The sequence below is a fragment of the Mytilus trossulus genome, chromosome 13 (assembly GCF_036588685.1).
Source record: "Mytilus trossulus isolate FHL-02 chromosome 13, PNRI_Mtr1.1.1.hap1, whole genome shotgun sequence".
Classification (NCBI taxonomy): Eukaryota; Metazoa; Mollusca; class Bivalvia; order Mytilida; family Mytilidae; genus Mytilus; species Mytilus trossulus.
In genome coordinates this window covers 47259306-47283563 of record NC_086385.1, presented here as the reverse complement: position 1 = coordinate 47283563, position 24258 = coordinate 47259306, and the positions used below count along the sequence as shown (strand labels likewise).

Below are 24258 nucleotides of genomic sequence, written 5' to 3'. Positions count from 1 at the left end.
AAGTAAAATTTATTATGGACTTTAATTTGAATAGTCCGTATGTAAGTATTCCTGGTTCGGACTATCTCTTAGATGGGTCACTACCTTTAAGTCCCCCCCAAACTACCAGTACATTGACCGGAGTTTCGACAACGGTGTCTGGTAATGCTACCTATCCGACCCTTTCACAAGGTTCGGCCATGCATTTTGGGGGGGTACCTACGTCAACTTCGGTGACTCATACTTTATCTAGGTCTGTTAATTCAGCGGGTACTATTAGTTCTGTCCCAGGTACAGCTATGGGCTTGAACTTGCCAGGTTCTAGACCCCCATTATCCTATTGTGGGTATATGCTTCCCAACACGGGCACACAACCTTTACCCTCATGGTCTCAGCCACCTTGGCCACAGTCTTACCCTTATGGTGGGTTTATGCCAAACCAACCTGGTTTTTGGCCTTATAGGGACAATTTCTATGGCCCCCCTTCTGGGGTAGCTACTGCACCACCTTTAGCTCCTGCTCTACCCGTAGCAGTATCTTTGACTTCTGCAGTAGCTCCTACCACCGTACCTGACTCTCAAGCTTCTAGTTCTTCACATGGTACTCAGGTTTCTGATCATGCATCACCTTTGGATGGTTTACAGAAGTTACTTTTAGACTTTGGTGAGTCTTTCAAGGCAGAATTCCATACTCTATCCAGTCGTATGACTCTACTGGAAAATAGAGTTTCTTCTCATCAACCTTCTCCAGCTAAGTCTGTAGAATGTGATGAGAGGGAGGATGACGAGCTTTCTGTTTCCCCTGGGAGTCATGAAAGGGCTTTCCTCACCGATGAGGATGTTGAAAGTTCTTCTTCTCCCAAGGTATCGAAGACGGCCCCTGAGCCTTCTTCTAAGTCAGCTCAACAACCTCCCACCAAGGAGACTGAGGATCCTCCTTCCTTGAAGGATCTTAGGGATAAGGTGTATACCTTGATGAGGGATGAAGCACATATCCCTTTTCTCTCTCCTTCCAAGCCGAAGAAACCTTCTTCAACTTTTGAGGCTTCCTGTGGTATTTCTCAGGATACTGTGACTTCTCACAATTCTTTTCCTGAATCTGGCCATATGGCTTTTGCTTTACAATTTATTAATGAAGGTATCGCTAATTCTGCTAGTGAAAAGGTTTCTAATAACAATATCTCAGGATTTGGAATGTCATCCTTTACTGATCAGGTTAAGTACAAGGATTTTGATATCTTTGATTCTTCACTGGGTAGACTTGTTCCCAGTTGTGACAAATCTATGTCATCTTTATTGGGAAAAAAGCCAGTAGATGGTCTTCGTCTCACTCAACCTGTTTGGTCAAAGACTGAGAATCTCCTTCGTAGTGCTTCTCAAGTTCTTGGCACAGCCGAACATTTTCTAGCTGCAACTGGACATTTGCTTAACAGCGAAGATTCGGTTGTTCCAGCAGAAGTACGATCCTTCTTACTTCAACTGGATAAAGCTTTAGGTTCATCTCAGTTGCTTTTAATGGGTTCTATTGCTAATTGCACCCTATCTAAAAGAGCAGAGTTTCTTGAAAACATTTCTATAGCTGAGCCTTTGAAAGATTCTTTACTGAAATCTCCACTCTCTGACAAGATGTTTGGTTTACCCTTACAGCGGGTTCAAGAGGAACTCAGCAAAAACCCTCCTCCAGTCAAAGTTAGTGTACAAGTTACTAATGGCAAGAGGTCGGTTAATACTACATCTAGTTCTAATAGTACTTCTGCTTCAGGTGGTCCTCCTTCTTCTGCTAAGAAAAGGAAGAATAACTACGGCAAACCGCAGAACAAACCCAATAACTCAGGAAAAAGCTCAGGTAAGCCTTCTGGTGGTTTTAAGGGTTCCAAGAAACCTGGGTCTAGTACCTAGGTTCTTGCCCCCTCGTACGTTATTGACAGCTTCCCCAGGGGAAAATTTACAACAAGTTCCTCAAAAATCAATACCAGTAGGGGGGAGGTTAAGTTTTTTCCTAAATCAGTGGAAGAAAATTACCTCAGACTGTTATGTGCTGTCAATAATTCGAGGGGGATTAACACTTCAGTTCAAGAACCCACCTCCTCTATCTGCAGTTCCAATAAGTTTGTCTCATACACAAGACCCAGTCAAGTGTCAACTTCTATCAGTAGAAGTGGACACTATGTTACAAAAAGCTGCAATAGAGGAGGTGTCGATCTTAACTCTGTCTCCGGGATTTTATTCCCGTCTTTTTCTGGTTCCAAAGAAGACTGGAGGAATGAGGCCAGTCATAGACCTATCTATTCTGAACAAATTTCTTATTGTTCCCCACTTCAAAATGGAAACAAACAGATCCATCAGGGCTTCAATCCTTCCGGGAATGTGGACTACTTCTCTGGATCTTTCAGACGCGTATTTCCACATTCCCATTTCCAAAACTTACAGGAAATACCTTCGCTTCGTTTGGAACAACAAAGTTTTCCAGTTCAAGGCTCTCCCTTTTGGCCTGTCTACAGCCCCTTTGGCTTTTACAAAAATCATGCAGGCTGCTATAGCTCACCTACATTCCCTGTCTATTCAGATTCATTCCTATCTGGACGATTCCCTTCTCAAGGAATTTTGCCCAATCAAATTGAGGGTTCAGACAGATTTGGTCATCAATTGTTTTCTGTCCCTAGGCTTCCTTATCTCTTGGAAAAAGTCAGAGATAATTCCTTCTCAAGACTTTGTTTTCCTGGGAGAACATTTCCTAACCAGTGTAGGCCTAGTCCTCCCACCAGAGGAGAAATTTACAAAACTATGTCAGAAAATACATTTATTCCTGACGGTTCAATCAGTCACAGCACGTCAATTCTTGCAACTTCTGGGTCTATTGAACTCTCTGGCAGATGTAATTCCATTGGGACGACTTCACATTCGTCCGCTTCAGTTTTATCTGCACAAGTTATGGATTGCAGCTTCACAAGAATGGGAAGCATTGATTCCAATCACTCAGCCTTTATTTCCACACCTTCAATGGTGGTTAGTACGGGAAAATGTAATGAGGGGCCTATGTCTGTCCCCTCAAGTTCCCAGTCTAACATTATTCACAGATGCCTCCACCCTCGGTTGGGGAGCATATCTGGAGGGGCTTACAATCTCGGGAGTCTGGAGTCCAGATCTTTTGGAAGAGCATATCAATGTATTGGAAATGAAAGCAGTTCTGTTTGCACTGAATCATTTCCAAATGTCTCTAAAGAATCAGTCTGTCATTCTGGCCACGGACAACACAACAGTTGTAGCTTATCTCAAGAATCAGGGAGGAACTCATTCACCTTCTCTTTATCAGATAGCCAGAGACATTCTCCTTCTGTGTTTTCAACTCCAGGTTCATCTAGTGGTGAGACATATTGCGGGGCACCTCAATATTCTAGCCGACACTCTATCCAGATCCCTTGCTCCAGTAAACACGGAGTGGGAACTACTTCAAGTAGTTTTCAAAGCTGTGACTCTTCATTGGGGGTCACCTCAGATAGATCTGTTTGCGACCAGTCTCAATCACAAACTTCTAACATTTGTGTCTCCGGTTCCAGATCCAAAATCTTTTGCAGTAGACGCAATGAGCCTATCTTGGAAAGGAATGTTCGGGTACGCCTTCCCTCCTTTCAGGTTTCTCTCCCCAGTACTTCAGAAAATAGCAGGGGAAAATTGCAAGATCATAGTTATTGCTCCAGCATGGCCAAAACAGTCTTGGTTTCCAGACCTTCTGCGCCTATCATGTGCTTGTCCTCTAGTTCTACCTCTGAGACCAGACCTTCTGTCTCAAATCAAGGGCAAGGTTCTTTATCAAAATCCAGAAAAACTTCATCTACACGCCTGGCTTCTCTCAGGGTTAGCCTCAGAAAGAGAGGTTTTTCTGAAGGAGCAACCAAGCATCTCACAAAGTCTGTCAGAGACTCCACTAGCATTGTCTATGATGCAAAATGGTCAATCTTCTCAGATTGGTGTAGTGAGCGGGAAATTGATCCTTTCCAAGTCACTGTACAACAATTAGCAGACTTTCTAGTTTTTCTTTTTGAATCCAAAGGATTATGTCCCTCTACTATTAAGGGATATAGATCAGCTATCTCAAGAACTATTCATATTTCTGGTGGCCCAGATTTTGGAATCAATGAACATATTTCTCTTTTGGTTCGTAGTTTTAGTCTTGAAAGACCAAGACAAAAAACTTTAGTTCCTAAGTGGGACCTTGGACTAGTTTTATCCTTTTTAAAACTTCCTCCTTTTGAACCAGCAGAAACAATAGATTTAAGGTTTCTTTCCTATAAATGCTGTTTTCTTTTAGCTTTGGCTTCTGGACGGAGAAGGAGTGAAATCCATGCCTTCTCTATTTCTGATGCTTGCCTTCGATTTAACAGGGATAAATCTTCGGTTACTCTTTTAACGGATCCTGCTTTTTTGGCAAAGAATCAGATTCCAGATAAGGGTGCAGAACCAGTTGTGATTCCTGCACTCCCTAGCGATTCTATTTCTGTACTTTTATGTCCAGTAAGAATCCTTTCTATTTATCTGGAAAGAACGTGTAGTTTACGTTCTGTTTCTAACTCAAGACTCTTTATTCCTATTAAAAAAGGAATCTCAGATCTTTCTGTTAAAACTATTTCTACTTGGATATGCAAATGCATATCTTTAGCTTATGGTTCTTCTAAGGCAGAACTTTTAAATAGTTTTAATGTTAAAGCTCATGATGTTAGGGGTATCTCTACATCCTGGGCTCTGTTTAACAGTGCATCTTTGGAAGAGGTACTGTCTGCAGGTTTCTGGAGAAATGAGAACTCTTTTATATCTCACTACCTCCAATCTATGGCTACTTTTGCCGAGAGTTTATACTCTCTTGGACCTATAGTTTCAGCACAAAGATTGAACTTTCCTCCTGTTTCTTCTGTTACAGGGGATTCAGCTTTACGTTAGATTCTGTTACTCAGAATTTATGATGGTAACGTATTTATAGCTATAAAATATTCAAATTTTAAAGTAAATTTGGATTTTATTAGATAAATACTTACCATCATAAATTATAGGTCCCACCCACCTCCCCTTCATCCCCTTTCCTTATGTTTTCTGTCTTGAGGAAATTGAATGGAAGAATATGGGCAAACAGGGGTATATGTCCGGACCAGTGAGAATACGTTTATTTTTAGTTGGGATTTTCCATCTGACCTATGACGCAATTGGGGTTACACTCAGAATTTATGATGGTAAGTATTTATCTAATAAAATCCAAATTTACTTTAAAATTTGAATATTTTTTGGTAAAGATTGCATGAAAATCAAAATCCTATGGTACTTACTTGATATCTAAATCTTCCAAGGTTTATCACTCACTACCTTTGATATACACAAAATATATTGCATTGATCATATAACATTCTATTCGTACTATCCATGAACATTTCCAGAAGTCTACCAATGAAATATATGCTCAGATAAGCGAGATAAATAGTAATTATTTGGTTTACAATATAAACTTTAGTTTTCCTTATTTTTCAGTCATTAAATTTTAAATGTTTTAAAATCCATTAAAATAAATGTGAGAGAATATAATAGAAAAAATATTTTTGGATATGGGGTATTGATCTTCAATAGATCTTTTTCATTTGATGTATGCAAAATTAATCAGAAGAATTTTGACATCAATTCTCACCCCCACACATCCATTTTCAGAGAATAGCCTTATTTCTTTACACTTCACTGATTTATATAAATGTTACGAAAAAAAATATGAAGATTAATACTTGTTGTCTGCTCTTTGGTTGGGTTGCTGTCTCTTTAACATATTCCCCATTTCCATTCTCAATTGTAATACATGTAGTATATCTATTTTCAGATTAAGACTATTTTAGACGAGATTTCAGAGAAACTACCAGAAGAGTTTAACATGTTAGAAGTTATGGGTAAAGTACCTCCTGAAGAAAGAACACCATACGTTGTTGTAGCCTTCCAGGAAACGGAGAGAATGAATGGTCTGACCTCAGAAATGAAACGTACCCTCAGAGAACTTGACCTTGGACTTAAGGTAAAATTAAATTTTGGATGTTAGCTTTTCTGTTTTAGATTACCAGCTCTTTAAAAGACTGTTATAAATTGATAGATAAAGGATCCAAATAACAATTTATAAAAGTAAACCATTATAGGTAAATGTATGGCCTTCAACATGGAGCCTTGGCTCACACTGAACAACAAGCTATAAAGGGTCCCAAAATTACTAGTGTAAAACCATTCAAACGGGAAAACCAATGGTTTAATCTATATAAAAAAACGAGAAACGAGAAACATGTATGAATTACATAAACAAAAGACAACTACTGTACATCAGATTCCTGACTTAGGACAGGTGCATACATTTGCAGCGGGATTAAACGTTTTAATGGTACCAAACATTCTCCCTTTTTCTGAAACAATAGTATAACATCACAATAGAAAAACACACTATAAAATATCAATATCTATAAATAAAGAAACCAAAACAGCAGAATAAAACTGAAGGGTATGTGTGCTTGTTTTCGAGATATAAGCCATTGAAAATTTTTTTTCTTTTTTTTTCTTTTACAATTATGTAGAAGGTAAACTATTTCATCACCAAGATGAAAATACTGAAAAAACCATTGGTGCATATTTGTCCAGAATATGTATGAAATATTTGTCACTGAACATTTAAGTAAAAAACTATGAATTAATATAATCAGATCTTTTTATTGATATAAAATAGAACATGTGGTATGATTGCCAATAAGACAACTCTCAACAAGAGACTAAATGACACAGAAGCTTACAACTATAGGTCACTATATGGCCTTCAACAATGAGCCAAGCCCATACCACATAGTATGAATTTGTATGAAATATTTGCCACTGAAAATTAAGCAAAGAACAATTAATGAATATTAACATAACTTTTAATGGAGTATAAACATGTATGAAATATTTGCCACTGTACATTAAATGAAGAACTATGAATTAATATAATCATATCTTTCAATGAATAAATATAAGAAGATGTGGTATGAGTGCACTCAAACAACTCTCCCTCTCAAGTCAAATTTGTATAAGTAAACCATTATAGGTCAAAGTAAGGTCATCTTCAACAAGTAAAAGTAAACCATTATAGGTCAAAGTAAGGTCTTCAACAAGTAAAAGTAAACCATTTTAGGTCAAAGTATGGTCTTCTTCAACAAGTAAAAGTAAACCATTATAGGTCAAAGTAAGGTCTTCAACAAGTAAAAGTAAACCATTTTAGGTCAAAGTATGGTCTTCATCAACAAGTAAAAGTATAGGTCAAAGTATGGTCTTCTTCAACAAGAAAAAGTAAACCATTATAGGTCAAAGTATGGTCTTCTTCAACAAGAAAAAGTAAACCATTATAGGTCAAAGTATGGTCTTCTTCAACAAGTAAAAGTAAACCATTATAGGTCAAAGTGTGGTCTTCAACTCGGAGCCTTGGTATAAATATGTATGAAATATTTGCCACTGTGTGATTATCAAAGAACCTTCACTTAATCTTCTTTTAACATTTTAGGGAGAGTTAACTATCACAGCTGACATGGAAGCATTGGGTAATGCCTTGTACTTAGATGTGGTACCAGAGAATTGGTCCAAGAAGGCCTACCCATCCCTTCATGGTCTTGGTATATGGTATGCTGACTTGTTGCTTAGGATTAAAGAATTAGAAACCTGGACTGCTGACTTCCAACTCCCACCAGCAGTCTGGCTCGGTGGCTTCTTCAACCCTCAATCATTCTTGACCGCTATTATGCAGCAGATGGCTAGAAAGAATGAGTGGCCACTTGATCGTATGGCCTTACAATGTGACGTGACTAAAAAGGCCAGAGAAGATATGGCTGGACCTCCAAGAGAAGGTGCTTACGTCCACGGTCTATACATGGAAGGTGCTCGGTGGGATATGCAGACTAGCATGATCGGAGAGGCCCGTCTTAAGGAACTGGCCCCAGCTATGCCAGTCATATTTATTAAAGCTATACCTGTTGACCGTATGGACAACAGGAACATTTATGAGTGTCCAGTATACAAGACAAAGAGTAGAGGACCAACATTCGTCTGGACCTTTAATCTTAAGTCCAAAGAGAAAGCAAGTAAATGGGTCCTTGGTGGTGTGGCTCTTCTACTTCAAGTATAAAAATATTAGGACTTATTTGGTTTTATGCTTAGTGTGCATTTCTAACTTAATTTGTATGTTTGACATTTATTTATTTAATTAAGTACTTGATATATTTATTTGTGATATATATTTGTATCATATAAATTTCTGATTTTATTTATGTTTGAAATAGCATTAAATTGATAAAGTATTATATTTATATTAAATACACTGCTAAGTGAATAGCATTGTTAAAAGAATTATATAATGGCTATAAAAGAGAGATATTTTTGTGAGAATGAGTAAACTTCAATCCGTCCAAGAAGTATTTGGGTTATTTATAGAACTTGTTTATGTATGTCAGAGAAGATTATGTGATTGAGAATGTTTGTTTTCTGAGCACTATAGACTTGCTTGATTTAGATTACATGTAACATTCATAATACATTGTACCAGTATTATTGAAATAGATTAAAATTGGAAAAAAAGGTCAAATGTATGCAACATTAGAAATACCAGTATTATTCAAATAAATGGAATTTGGAAATAAAGTTAACATGTATATATGCGAATATTACAAGTAACAGTATTAGTGAAATAAATTAAATATTGAAAAAGGGTATATTTTTGAATAAATATGTTCTTTTCTAATTTTATATCACACAAAAGAAGCCTTACTGTATTTTTGCTCTATCTGTCGAGTCATATTTACTTCAATCCGTCCTAAGATTATATACGTTTGTAACTAAAGTTTTGTTCTAATTTTTTTTATATATATTTATACATATTGTTGAATAATATATACATATTTGTTATTTGTCACTACTAAAGTTATTTGTTTATTTGTGATTTTTCAGTTTGATGCATAATAAAAGATAAAAATATTATTCAATTATTTCGTCTCTTTTAGGCTTTAGTTAAAGCATAAACTTTTTTGCACAGTGAAGCAGTGGTAGAATTTATGTTTTGTAAAAACAAAGATTTGTGGTATGATTGAAAATGAGGCAACTATCCACTAGACTCGATGATGTGTGGTATGATTGATAATAAGGCAACTATCCACTAGAGACTCAATGATTTAGTAGTGATGAAACTATTCTTGAAAATTTCAAACTGAATAAAAGAAAAAGCAATCTTCTCTGAATCAATTAATTCTAGGCTGATAAATCCTGGAGTACCTTGATTGGGATGGGAGATGGTTCAAACAAACCATGAGGGTCAGGGTTGGGTTACAGTTTAGAGAATAATGGGAAAACATTCATGACTTTGTGCAAACGAAATGAAAAAAGAGAAAAATAGGCAAAATAAGATATAAAGAAAGATCGAGAAAGTTTACCTAAAGTTTGAACAATACAGATATCACCCATCCATCCAGACCGTCATACATGACTACCTACCTATCCTCTTTGATCCTGGCGGAGCATAAGTTCGCCACAAGATTTCGCCATCCAACTCTGTCCTTAGCCTTTTTTTCGGCTTCTCCCCAGGTCATGTCAAGCTCTATCAGTTCTGCCATACATGACTACACAAAAGTTAAAACATGATTAAGAGGGCACTACACACTTGACTGTACTGTTGTTTGTCTCTTGGTCTTTTTCTTTTTTAGCTATGTTCATACCTGCCAACTGTCACTATTTTCGGGAGATTTCCCAAATGAAGGCTCCCAAATCGAAATTTTGAAAGAGCAATTTTGACCACAATTTTAAACAAAACAGTTAATTTTACATTGACTCTAGGCTTATAAAAGCATGAAGAAGCCAAAAAAACAACATTAAAATGTATTTGAAGGCCCACATGAAGTTTTTTTAGGGCTATGACAGCCATTTTGCATGCAAAACCCCCATGGGCATTTTGAAAAGTTGGCAGGTATGCATGTTGTTGTCAGTTTATTTTCAACTTATGAGTTTCAATGTCCCTTTGATATCTTTTGCATCTCTTTTACATGATAGGCTTTCATGGAATGATATGATTCAACTGCATTGACAGACAATGAAAGGGAATTCAGGGGTTAAATCAATGAGACAGCTACCTATCAACACATAACATAAAAATACCCATGAAAAGGCATGTAGATATTAATAGAAAAAAGATTGGGGGTATTCCTCACTGAGCCTTGTACAGCAACTTAAATACTTAAAATCCAAAAATGTATTGTTTTTATCAGAAGACACAAGGAATGTAAGAAAAAAGTATATCAATGAATTTATTAGAAACTTTCAAAGATCTGCCATATCACAACACCAAATGGCAAAAACACTTAAGATTTGTACAAAGACAACCACTGCATGACATACCCCTAGTTCATGACTGGCAGGGTTTAACATGTGACTGTTTTTGTTATTAGATGTCTTTGTTTTAACAATATATCACAACTAGATTAAAGTAATTGGTTGATGCCCTTTTTGTCGAGCCTTCGACTTAAGTCGAAAAAGCGAGACTAAGCGATCCTACTTTCCGTCGGCGTCGGCGGCGGCGGCGTCCACAAATATTCACTCTGTGGTTAAAGTTTTTGAAATTTTAATAACTTTCTTAAACTACACTGGATTTCTACCAAACTTGGACAGAAGCTTGTGTATGATCATAAGATAGTATCCAGAAGAAAAGTTGTAAAAATAAAATTCCATTTTTTCCGTATTTTACTTATAAATGGACTTAGTTTTTTCTGCGGGGAAACATTACATTCACTCTGTGGTTAAAAGTTTTTAGAATTTTAATAACTTTCTTAAACTATCCTTTGTTTGAACCAAACTTGGACAAAAGCTTGTTTATGATCATAAGATATTATCCAGAAGTAAATTTTGTAAAAAAATAAATCCATTATTTCCGTATTTTACTTTTAAATGGACTTAGTTTTTCTACAGAGAAACCACATTTACTCTGTGGTTAAAGTTTTTAAAAATTTAATAACTTTCTTAAACTAGCTGGGTTTGTACCAAACTTGGACTACTTTTCATTTGTAAATTCATTTTCATTTGTAAATTTATGATCATAAGATAGTATCCAGAAGTAAATTTTGTTAAAAGATATTTCCATTTTTTCTGTATTTTACTTTTAAAGGGACTTACATTTTCTTCCAGTTAACATAACATACAGTCTGCAGTTTAAGTTTTCAAAACATTAATTAGATTCATTAACTATCCTACATTTTTACCAAACTTGGACAGATGCTTCTTACAATCAAAAGGAATATTTTTAATGATTTTTTTCCTCCTTTATGTTGAGCCTGCGATTTACAGCAAAAGTAGGCGAGACACTGGGTTCCGCGGAACCCTTACAATTTTTTTAAAATTATAAATCAAAGTTGAATATTAATTTTGGTAAACGAATGTGGGGTTTACAGGATATGAGAATAATGAGTCAAGACTAAAGAAAAAAATTTGAGAAAAATATTCGAAAAAAATAGAGACTAATAGGCTGCTGAAATATAAAGAATAGACTACTAATAAAACAAGACTACAGAAAACTAGGCAAAACTAGAGGCTCTAAAGAGCCTGTGTAGCTCACCTTGGTCTATGTTAATATTAAACATTGTACACAGATGGATTCATGAAAAAATTGTGTTTTGGTGATGGTGATGTGTTTGTAGATCTTACTTTACTAAACATTTTTGCTGCTTACAATTATCTCTATCTATAACAGTAGTTTCTGTGGAAAATGTTAGTGAAAATCTACAAATTTTGTGAAAAGTATTAAAAATTTACTATGAAGGGCAATAACTCCTTAGGGGGTCAATTGACTATTTTGGTCATGTTGACTTATTTTTAGTTCTTACTTTGCTGTTCATTATTGCTGTTTACAGTTTATCACTATCTATAATAATATTCAAGATAATAACAAAAAAACCAGCAAAATTTCCTCAAAATTACCAATTCATGGGCAGCAACCTAACAACCGATAATCCAATTCATCTGAAAATTCCAGGGCAGATAGATCTTGACCTGATCAACAATTTTACTTCATGTCAGATTTACTCTTAATGCTTTTGTTTTTGAGTTATAAGCCAAAAACTGCATTTTACCCCTATGTTCTATTTTTAGACGTGGTGGCCATCTTGGTTGGTTGACCGGGTCATCGGACACAATTTTCAAACTAGATACCCCAATGATGATTGTGGCCAAGTTTCAATTAATTTGGCCCAGTAGTTTCAGAGGAGAAGATTTTTCTAAAAGATTACTAAGATTTACGAAAAATGGTTAAAAATTGGCTATAAAGGCCAATTACTCCTAAAGTGGTCAACTGACCATTTTGGTCATGTTGACTTATTTGTAGATCTTACTTTGCTGAACATTATTGCTGTTTACAGTTTATCTCTATCTAAAATAATATTCAAGATAATAACCAAAAACAACAAAATTTCCTTAAAATTACCAATTCAGGGGCAGCAACCTAACAACGGAAAGTCAGATTCATCTTAAAATTTCAGGGCAGATAGATCTTAACCTGATAAACAATATTATCCCATGTCAGATTGCTCTAAATGCTTTGGTTTTTGAGTTATAAGCCAAAAACTGCATTTTACCCCTATGTTCTATTTTTAGCCATGGCGGCCATCTTGGTTGGTTGGCGGGGACACCGGACACAATTTTTGAACTAGATACCCCAATGATGATTGTGGCCAAGTTTGGTTAAATTTGGCCCAGTAGTTTCAGAGGAGAAGATTTTTGAAAAAGTTAACGCCGGACGCAGGACGACGACGACGACGACGACGACGACGACGACGACGACGGACGACGGACGCAGGACGCCAAGTGATGAGAAAAGCTCACTTGGCCCTTTGGGCCAGGTGAGCTAAAAAAGAAAGAATAGAGACTAACAGGCTGCTGAGATATAGAGAAAAGAGTGCCAAGACTACAGAAAAATGGGGGTGGGATACATTGAATTGTAAAGTTATAAATTAGTTCGTTAGTTTTCTCAATTGTTTTGATTCATATTTCACGTCAGGTCATTGTATAGCCGACTATACGTCATGGGATTTTCTCATTGTTGAAAGCCCAACTCTTATGCTAACGTCCACTTTATTTGAAATTTTGTTAATAGACAATCATTGATTGGAACAATTGATATTATTGAGAAATACATATAAATAAGGTGCTTGAGCCCCCATAGTTCCTGTCCTAGAGTCTCCTGTCATTACCATAAATCCTCTAAGTACAGAATATGGGATTTTTTTTCTTTTAAGTCTTTTTTCTGAATTTGTGAAAGAGCTTTGAATTAACCAAATCAACGTGTACTGGAGTATTCCAAGAGTCCCCTCAGCTTTAAATATTTTTGATATTGATAGTAATAAGAAGATGTGGTATGAGTGACAATTAGACAACTCTTCATTCAAGTCACTTTGCGTAAAAAGTAAACAATTATTGATCAAAGTACGGCCTTCATCTCGGAGCTTGGATAGACTTAATTTATATTTTCTCTTTGGTCTTTTTAACACAAATTATCTTGACAGTGGAGGATAGTTTCATAAATTCGCACATACTACAATCTAACGAAGTTGCTGTTTTTACTGAAGCCTTTCAAGTTAACTTTTTTTTTCGGATTGATTTCATCTTATATTACCAAAATGATAAGTTTGCGTGTTAACATAGAGCATACGTGGCAATAGTGTTATACATGATATATATATTGAATATATTGCCCAAAAAACATGAAAACAGATGCATTGAAACAGAACTAGTCCAGTTACCGAACCAACAGATCAAAATGAGGTATGATAGTTTGTTTTATATTTTGTCTTTTGTCAATTTTCACTGTAATTCTAAATGTATTTACGTAACACAGTGGCATAGGGATGAGCTGGAAAGTAGGGGAGAGTGGGCAAACTTTTGGTAATCGAAGAAAAATGTGTTCTGTTATAAATATTTAATATCGGTATTGTAGGAGTTCGACAGTTTTCTAAAGTGAATGAATCGCCTCCCTTTTGCCATATCCCCCTTTTTTTTGGTGGTTACACTAGTAGAATAAAATTGAGACTGGAAATGGGGAATGTGTCAAAGAGACAACAACCCGACCAAATAAAAAACAACAGCAGGAGGTCACCAACAGGTCTTCATTGTAGCGAGAAATTCCTGCAGTATACATATTCAACAATGTGTTTTCCCGTTTCTGTGTATCGTATAGATAACATTGTTAAAATAGTCGAAGATTTCACCAATTTTGAAACTTGTATAAGACCATTTCTGGTTTGTTAATCATAAAAATCTTAAGAAAGCGTATTTCTCCACCTATCCTGTATATGTATTTCTTTTTATACTTTAAATTGATTAATAAATTACAATACTTTATAAAGCCATTTCTCTAATTCTATGGAAATTTATCCCTTTTCGAACCCATTGTATAAAAAAATTTAATCAACGTGTGGTTGACTGTGATCTCAACAGACCATTGGATGATTTTAAGGGTCATGACCTTTTTAGCTAACTGGATGATTCAAATTAATGCTAACAGGTGTTAATGAAATTGACAACTTCGTGCAATGTGAAAGGCACCCGAAGGGGTTTTTCGATTAACAAAAAAAGAAAATGTTTTTTTAATCATTAGAGAAACAGATTCTTACATAATTACTCGTGGATTATCGGATTTATCCAATCTCGATAGTTAAATTATCAATTTTAAAGTCCTCGCCGAGGCGGCTCGGACTTTAAAATTGATAATTTTACTATCTCGATTGGATAAATCCGATAATCCACTGGTGCCAATGTAAGAATCTATATATCTTAAACCTTAGACTAACAAATATATTGATATTCTTTATAGTTTCGGAAAGAAAAAAATGTGCCAATGTTAAATGTACGAAAAATCTAGAGGGAATAATTTCCCCCCAAATTTTCAACGGCTTAACAATGGGACACGGACACTTCATTTTTTTCTGCTTTATAGGTTCTCAACTTCCGTTATTTATATACTATCAATTTATATCATTCTTTTGAAAGGCTTGTTATTTTCAACAGTACCAGACGTCTTTCGACCCAGGATAAACGATTCTGTTTATTTAAATTTATGATTTTGGGAGTTCATAATTTTACTGTCCGTATGTTATAAATATAAAAACACTTTTGATTGACAAAACTTAATTTCAATAAAAGAGATTCAATAATGAGCTCACACTTTTTGTATATGCACTTCCCTATAATTACATTACATGTATGTTTCAATATATTACGTTATTTTGATTGGCTAATAGTAATTCTTCGTGTCATTCTTAAATTGACCTAGATCTATATTTCAAAATGAAATACAACATTCATGATGACACGAGCTTCCCCAATGAAGTGCAAATGCAAATAAAGAAAAATCTTGATGGAAATCGTGTTTTCGTGATCCTAGTACAAAAATAAAATAATAATAAGAATTGGATGCTTCTTTTAGTAATTTTATAGGGTTGTAAAAGCGTTGACCGTCTGCACATTTTTAGATTGAAAAAAATGTGTTTCGGTCGACGCTTTTACAACACAATACATTTACCAGAAGAAGCATTCTATTCTTAAATAAATAAATTTGGTGTTTTTACTGTCTTCTGATTGGTTAACATTTTTAGTTTTATTTTCAATGTTGTCAATTTTTATGGCGACACGCCTACTCTGACGTTGTGTATTCATACGCCAACATGCGTGTACGTTGTTATTGTTAATATAAACAAAATAAATAGTTCTTTGAGTCTTATTTTTGATAGAAATTTATTTATAATGAATGGCAATAATATATTTTGATTTTATTGAACCATAAAACTAATAATTCAAAATAGATAAGTGCCAGTCATTAAATAACATAAAGCCTCATTTTCAGTTTATTCCAAGTTCTCCTACTGACATGTGTGTTGACGCTTATGGTAAATGGACATAAATCCTGCTCCAGAAATGCTGGTCTTATGAAGAGTATCCAATACCAACTTAAACTCGTTGAGGACAATGATGGAAAATGTGATTGTACAGGAAGAGTTTCAGGTATAATATTTTTACAATAAGTAGAAAAAATAAGAAGATGTGGTTTGGTTGCCAACTAGATAACCAACCATCCATTAGACACCAAATCTTAATGAAACAAACATTAACAACTGTAGGTCACTGTATGTCCTTAGACAATGAAAACACCTGTAAAAATTCAAACTCGAACACTATACGGTCGTATTTATTTACAAAAATAACAAGAAGCAAATATGATACACCGTGAGCACGTAACGCCAACCGCTGAATCTAAGGATACTTGGGACAGACATATACAAAATATTGCGTGGTTTTACGAGTTTCTTTAAAAGTCTGATACAGACCAATCAACGTTACGCCCTTAATTCATATAGTTTGAATGAAAGAATCCCTGTTGTGCCGGGTACACTTAGCTGGATTTGGCAAAACTTTTAGGAATTTTGGTCCTCAATGCTGAACGTCGTACTGTAACAGTATTTGGCCTTTTTAACTTTTTCGGATTCGAGCGTCACTAATAAGTCTTTTGTAGACGAAACGCCGCGCGTCTGGCGTATATACAAAATTGTATCTTTGATGATTATGCGTCAAGAGGTGATATATTTGTTCTTTTCCCTGTTTTATTTTTACTAATTCTGTTTTGTCATTAATCTGATTGATATATTGATCTAAAATACGTGTTTTTTTTATTAGTTGTTATTTGCTTTGAACAATTATCTGTCAGTAACTGCGAGTACTCTCCTATCTATACTTTCAGAATCAGGCAAAGTTGCGTTTATGGCTAAAAATTCAGCTGCTTTACAGAATATTCCGGCGAAATCTACTGTAGTATACAATACAGTAATAACAAATGTAGGCCACGGGTACGATAAAACTACTGGAATATTTACTGCTCCTACAAATGGTGTCTACATTTTTTCCTGGAATGTCCTTACTCATGCTGGCAAATACTTCTTCACTTATCTAACTCTAAATGGAAAACTGATAGTCAGAAACTACACTGGTGCACAGAAAATTGCAGACCACATCTCATCAAGTCAGAATGTTGTTCTCGAAATAAATAAGGACGATAAAGTATTCATAAAGGTTCAAGATGGATATACCGGACAGTACATGTTTGGTGATGATTGGTCATCTTTCAGCGGTTATAAACTATAAAAGCTATATAAAATAAAAACACAATTGTCAGATATTTATTTACATTTTTTTAATTAGGAGGAGATGTGGTATGAGTGCCAATGAGACGACTCTGCTTTCAAATCACAATTATAAAAGAAACCCATTAAAGGTCAAAGTACGGTCTTCATCACGGAGCCTTAGCTCACACCGAACAGCAAATTATTTAGGGCCCCAAAAATGTCTAGTGTAGAACCATTCAAACAGGAAAATCAACTGTCTATTCTATATTAAAAAAGAGAAACACGTATGAACCACATCAACAAACAACATTCACTGAACCTTCTTGAGTACAGGTGCAAAGCAATGCAGCGGATTTAAACGTTTTAAAAGGTACCAATTTACCTTTACCTGAAACAATAGTGTAACATCACAACATTGAAAGACACACTATACAATATCAATTAACACAAACAAGTGAACAAGGTTTTTATTATGATGTTTTTAATAAATGGTCATTGATATCTAAAAGAACGTCTAGAAGAAGCGATTATGACTGTCTTTACATTGATACTTTCACACTGTCAATGGAATATTGTTACAACTGCATATCTATTAAATCAATAACGGTAAAATTCATGTTTTCCTAATGGCGAAAATAAATACGGGTGGTGGGTAGAAATTGATGGGGGAAAATCAGTTTTCTTTTAATAGCTTCTCTTTCTTTAACTAGCTTTCTGAGATTATGACACCACTTAAGCGTCCGTCGTCGTCAGCCATCGAAAGTTGCCTTTTTCAAAAACCTTCTTCAAAACTCATGCAAAGACCGACAAAAGTTTTGAGACGTATAGCAGTGATGGTGTATAAACTATTCTCTTTACAAATAATCCTCATTGTGCTCATATCCTATGGAAAGATTATATGTCCGCCATGTTAAAACATAGAACACTTTTGGAACTTTTGGTCTTCGGTGCTCTTCAACTTTGTACTTGTTTTGGTTTTCCAAATTTTTTCATTTGCATGAGTTTTGAATATTTTTGATTGAAATAAGATGTGATATGAGTGTCAATGAGACAACTTTCCATTCAAGTCACAATGTCAGTAAAAAGTAAACAATTGAAGGTAAAGTACGGTCTTCATCTCGGAGCTTTTTATATACTTTCTTCATTTTTTTCTACGGTTGTTCTCTTTAATTGATATCGTGACAGTGTAGGATATTTTCATAAATTTGCACATACTAGAATTTAACAATTTTGCTAATTTTAGGCCTTTATTTTTACTTCCTTTTCTTCGGATTGATTCCAACTTCTACATTACCAAAATGATAAGTTTGCGTGTTAACATAGGAACATGTGTGGCAATAGTGTTAAACAAACTTGATATATTGCCCAAATATCGTCAAAACAGATGCAAGGAAATTGATCCGAACAAGTCCAGGTACCGAATCAACATATCGAAATGAGGTATGATGCATGTATTTTTTTTTCTTATTTTTTTCACAGAAATTTTCCGTTGGCTAATTTTCATAATACTAAATGTATTCAAATAACACAGTGGAGTAGGGATGTACTGGAAAGTGGGAGCAAACTTTTGAAATTGAAAGTTTTCTTTAATAATCTAATATCGGTATTGTATGAGTTTCAAATGTAAAGGGATTACATCCCTTGTCCGCTCCCTATCGCCTGGTTCCTACACTAGTGTAACTGAATGTAGACGTCTCTTTTTATAAGCATAAAGTATGAATGAGCATAGGTACTTGGGGACAGGACAATTTTTTAAGCCCTATCCTTTTTTTTCCAAAATCCGTTATTTTTGTTTTGTTTTCCGTTAATTTCAATTATTTTCGCGTTTACTGCATAGTATGAAGTTCAACATAAATATACTAGAAATGATCAGAAATGAATTAATTTTGTTATTTACTACCAAATCCAAGTGTAATACTATTCGAGCGGACCGGTCACTGATATATTATGGGATAATGGTGCATCGTAAGGGTGCCCAGGGGCCTGTTTATCGAAACTGTCATAAGATCGGTCTTAAGAATTTCTTAGGACAGAAGTTAGGATAAAGTTAGGACCGACTTACGACACGTCTCAGCATGCACATCGAAGCTATCTTAGGAATATCTTAGTTAGGACGTCCTAATTGATGTCCTAAGTATTAGCGGAAAAGAAAATACAAACCGAATATGAAAAAAAAATAATTAGAATATCATATTTTATCAATAATTTTATTTCAAATATGGTTAATTAGAATCTAATAACTAATATGTAGTTTTAAATTAAAGGTAAAAATATTTTTTGTAAAATAATTGTACATTTAAACTGTATGAAACAAAACATGACACAAAAATAAAAAAGAATTACAAACTAACTGTAAACAAGATATATAATACGTAAAAATCACAATATGTTTTTCAGTGAGTTGAATTCGAAGTGTCACATTTTCATTCTTAAACAGTGCAAATGCAAATCTCGTGCATTATTCATATCATTACGGAGAATTCCAACTATTTTTACTACTGCTTTAAAAATAATACGCGTGAAAATGAACAAAAGACGAAATTCGAATGTCCTAAGACCATCTTAAGACACCTAAATTGGTATCCTAAAGTTAGGACAATTCCTAGGATTTTCCTAAGTTGCGACATGTTTGATAAACCCATTTAGGACTAAGATGTGTCCTAAGTTGGTCTTAGGACACGTCCTAATCCTAAGAGAGCTTCGATAAACAGGCCCCAGGTCTTCAAGTTTTCACTAGTCACACAAGACATGTAGTAAATTATATTCATATAAAATTAAAGAATATTACAAGTCTTTTAAGTTATTCAATATTTGGCTTATTTGAATGACAAATTATAGCAAGATGAATTTCCTACGAAAAGATGAGTTTAAATTTGGATTGATATATATAACTTCAATATATAGAGTGCGCTTATTTATTAGTTCCTCGTTATCACTAATATTCGACAATTCCTTACTATTAATATATCGTATACACGCATAAGAATGTTTGCTTCTCTTGTTTTTTTTACTTTGTGTCAGATATTCTACATGACGCTATATTTTTTTTAAATAAGATGTCCCTTACTTTTCTTTGGATTATTTTATTACATATTTAGTCATATTTGTAATCTAATAAACAAATTGTTCTTTTTTTGACAGAAAACGGTGCCAATATTAAATTAAGAATAATTTAGAAAGAATCATATCCCGCCAATTTTTCAATGAAACATAGGCCTATCTTAAATTTAAAAAAAAAGGCCACGGAACCTGGAAGATCTTTTTTCTGCTGTTTAGTTCCTGCATTTATATAGAATCAGTTCATTATACTATTCTTTTGGCAGGCATACTATTTTGAAACAGATAGAAAACGTCAGAATGCACTTTTAGATTGTTAGAAATCAACAAGTATGATAAGCAATTCGGTTTGATTAAAACTATGTCTTTGATAGTTCATGATTTTAATACCCGAATGTTATAAAACAAATTTTGGTTGACAAAGACATAATTTAAACACAAGAATTGCAATAATGAGCTCAACATTGTTATGAATGTCACTTTTTGTGATACATAAATTAACATCAAGCATTGTTTTTAGTTTATTTCAAGTTATCCTACTGACATGTGTTATGACACTTATGGTAAATGGACATAAATCCTGCTCCAGAAATGCTGGTCTTATGAAGAGTATCCAATACCAACTTAAACTCGTTGAAGACAATAATGGAAAATGTGATTGTACAGGGAGAGATTCAAGAAGAGATTCTGTGACAGGTATGATATTTTTACATTTAAAAGTAAGATGACTTAATATGATTGCCAACTGAATGAGCCAAGTCTCCACAAGAGACCAAAAGCACGACTTTCATTCGGTCAATCTTTCACAATCTCAAAAAAAAAAATTCTTGTAGATATTTCATTTAGCAAAATTTCTGATTAGTTATTATGATAACACCATATGTATAATATATAACTGTAAAAGCCATTTGAATCATCGAAATGGAATGAAATGTCTCAACGAAATGTCCGTTTATTCTGTCAAATCTGGAAAATTCCTAACTGCTTACATGTGTAATGGCATTGAAATGTCGAGGAACAATCTATACTTTTTGTAGTTTTAAAAAAAGATTTATTTGAGAATCTTTATTTTCTCGGTTACTGATCAGAATATTGAAGTGACTATTTTGAGATCTTTTGACAGACAGTTTTTTGTTGTTGCTAAATTTGTCCATATAATTATTAAATCAGATTAGTAATTGACTCGCATATGTTTCTTCGATCAGATCATTTCCTTCGCGGTCCGAATATAGACTAGAGCTTTCACGATCCAATCGCAATACATGACTGCCGTTAGTAAATATAGTAGATGTGGTATGAGTGCCAATGAGCCAACTCTCCATCCAAAAAACAATTTATAAAAGTTATCCATTTATAGGTCAAGGTACGGCCTTCAACACGGAGCCTCTGCTCACACCGAACAGCAAGCTATAAAGGGCCCCACTAGTGTAAATATGACACACAGCAACAAATGACAACCTCTAAATCAAAGGCTTCTGACTTGGGACAGGCACATACATAATTGGCGGGGTTGAACACGTACCACAGATCAATCAGCGTTACGCCCTACATCACGGTTAATATAATCTAAGAATGAAAGTTTTGGAGGCGTCAAGGTTTTTTTAATCTATTCTCTTTTTTATTTCCTTTTCTTATACATCATTTGATACACAATTTATATTGTCAACCTTAATAAGTATATAATGACAGAAATTTCAATTTCTTTCAGAACCAGATAAAGTCGCGTTTATGGCTAAAACTATATCTGCTTTAATAAATATTCCTGCAAAATCTACTGTAGTATACGATACAGTTGTGACAAATATAGGCAACGGATACGACAAGTCAACTGGGATATTTACAGCTCCTTCAAATGGTATCTACATATTTTCCTGGACCGTACTAACTCATAATCACAAATACTTCGTCACTTATCTGGCTCTAAACGGAAATGTGATAATAAAAAACTACACGGGAGCAAATAGTGTGGCGGATCACATATCATCAAGTCAAAATGCTGTTATCGAAATTAAAAAGGACGATAAAGTATTCGTTAAGGTCCTAGAAGGCAATACCGGACAGTACATGATTGGTAATCACTATTCATCTTTTAGTGGTTATAAACTTTAGAAGCATATAAAAAATGTCAGATACTAGTATAATTATGTTTATTAAAAAGCTTTGAAATCAATGGTTTTTTTATGCCCCACCTACGATAGTAAGGGGGCATTATGTTTTCTGGTCTGTGCGTGCGTTCGTCTGTTCGTCCGTTCGTCCGTCTGTCCCGCTTTAGGTTAAAGTTTTTGGTCAAGGTAGTTTTTGATGAAGTTAAAGTCCAATCGACTTCAAACTTGGTACACATGTTCCCTATGATATGATCTTTCTAACTTTAATGCCAAATTAGAGTGTTTACCCCAATGTCACGGTCCACTGAAATGGAAAATGATAGTGCGAGTGGGGCATTCGTGTACTGGGGACACATTCTTGTTTAATGATATTTACAATATATGGCCACTGATATCTAAAAACCGTCCAGAAAGAGCAACTATTGCTGTCTTTAAACATGGACACTTTCACAATGTACAGTAAATGCAACAGTTCTACAAACGCATTTCTTTTTAAACAATAACGGCGAAGTTCATGTTTTTTTAATGACGGAAATACTTACGGGTCATGCTTAAAAGTTGAAGGATTTTTGTTCTTTCATTAGCTTCGCTAGTCCTAAAATGGCTTTATGGGCTTATTACATCACTATAGCATCCGTCGTCGTCTGCCATCGAAAGTTGCCTTTTTCGAAAATCTACTTTAAATCCTTTGCATAGGCCTGCCAATTATTATTGAAACGAAGTACTGGTAATTGTTCTGTCCTCTACAAATAATCCTCATTGTCCTCCTATCTTAGCCTAAAAGAAAGGCGAAAGATACCAGTGGGACATTCAAACTCACAAGTCGAAGTCGAAAAAAAGTGACAACACCACGACTAAAAAAAAAACCAACAACAACCCAATGGCAAACAAAACACTCATTTGGTCTCCTTATTAGACTTGGTGCATTCAAACCACATCTTCGTTTTTAGCTCACCTGGCCCAAAGGGTCAAGTGAGCTTTTCTCATCACTTGGCGTCCGTCGTCCGTCGTCGTCCGGCGTCCCTAAACTTTTACAAAAATCTTCTCCTCTGAAACTACTGGGCCAAATTTAACCAAACTTGGCCACAATCATCATTGGGGTATCTAGTTTAAAAATTATGTCCGGTGACGCGGTATACCAACCAAGATGGCCGCCATGGTTAAAAATAGAACATAGGGGTAAAATGCAGTTTTGGGCTTATAACTCAAAAACCAAAGCATTTAAAGCAAATCTGACATGGTGTTAAAGTGTTTATCAGGTCCGTATCTATCTGCCCTGAATTTTTCAGATGAATCAGACAACCCGTTGTTATGTTGCTGTATCTGAATTGGTAATTTTAAGGAAATTTTGCTGTTTTTGGTTATTATCTTGAATATTATTACAGATAGAGATAAACTGTACACAGCAAAAATGTTAAGCAAAGTAAGATCTATAAATAAGTTTCAATGACATTACCAAAATGGTCAATTGTCCCCCTAAGGAGTTATTGCCCTTTATAGTCAATTTTTAACAATTTTTCGTAAATCTTAGTAATCTTTTAGAAAAATCTTCTCCTCTGAAACTACTGGGACAAATTAAACCAAACTTGGCCACAATCATCATTGGGGTATTTAATTTTGAAATTGTGTCCGGTGACCAGGCATACCAAACCAGATGGCCGCCACGGCTAAAAATAGAACATAGGAGTAAAATGCAATTTTGGGCTTATAACTCAAAAACCAAAGCAGTTAGAGCAAATCTGACAAGGGATAAAATTGTTCATTAGGTCAAGATCTATCTGCCCTGAAATTGTCAGATGAATCGGACAACCTGTTGTTAGGTTGCTGCCCCTGAATTGGCAATTTTAAGGAAATTTTGCTGTTTTTGGTTATTATCTTGAATATTACTATAGATAGAGATAAACTGTAAACAGCAATAATGTACAGCAAAATAAGATCTAAAAA

At 34.8% G+C, this 24258-nt stretch overlaps 3 protein-coding genes across 3 annotated transcripts in view; all 3 read left to right on the top strand.

The window, feature by feature from the left end:
• The window catches only part of LOC134695214 (dynein beta chain, ciliary-like), a 76374-nt gene extending 67394 nt beyond the window's left edge, over positions 1 to 8980 (top strand). The window contains exons 47-48 of the mRNA XM_063556426.1: positions 5830 to 6018; positions 7519 to 8980. Coding sequence (XP_063412496.1) covers positions 5830 to 6018; positions 7519 to 8136 — 807 coding nt within the window. The 3' untranslated portion in view covers positions 8137 to 8980. The remainder of the gene's footprint in view (positions 1 to 5829; positions 6019 to 7518) is intronic.
• Positions 8981 to 13797: 4817 nt separating this feature from the next.
• Positions 13798 to 17205, top strand: LOC134694429 (cerebellin-2-like). Its single transcript, XM_063555438.1, has 3 exons — positions 13798 to 13802; positions 15880 to 16037; positions 16771 to 17205. Exons 1-3 carry the CDS (start codon positions 13798 to 13800, stop codon positions 17169 to 17171), a joined length of 564 nt encoding a protein of 187 aa, XP_063411508.1. The 3' UTR covers positions 17172 to 17205.
• Positions 17206 to 18459: 1254 nt separating this feature from the next.
• Positions 18460 to 22327, top strand: LOC134694992 (complement C1q tumor necrosis factor-related protein 3-like). The gene is made up of 3 exons (XM_063556117.1): positions 18460 to 18592; positions 20730 to 20905; positions 21918 to 22327. The coding sequence occupies exons 1-3, from the start codon at positions 18588 to 18590 to the stop codon at positions 22316 to 22318; spliced, it is 582 nt and encodes a 193-aa protein (XP_063412187.1). The 5' UTR covers positions 18460 to 18587; the 3' UTR covers positions 22319 to 22327.
• Positions 22328 to 24258: the final 1931 nt, after the last annotated feature.

What these genes read in the sequence shown, in the direction of transcription:
- LOC134694429 (XM_063555438.1), top strand. An exon ending in TTGTACAGGAAGAGTTTCAG is followed by an intron (nt 16,038 to 16,770) that starts GTATAATATTTT and finishes CTATACTTTCAG; the next exon opens with AATCAGGCAAAGTTGCGTTT.
- LOC134694992 (XM_063556117.1), top strand. An exon ending in AAGAAGAGATTCTGTGACAG is followed by an intron (nt 20,906 to 21,917) that starts GTATGATATTTT and finishes AATTTCTTTCAG; the next exon opens with AACCAGATAAAGTCGCGTTT.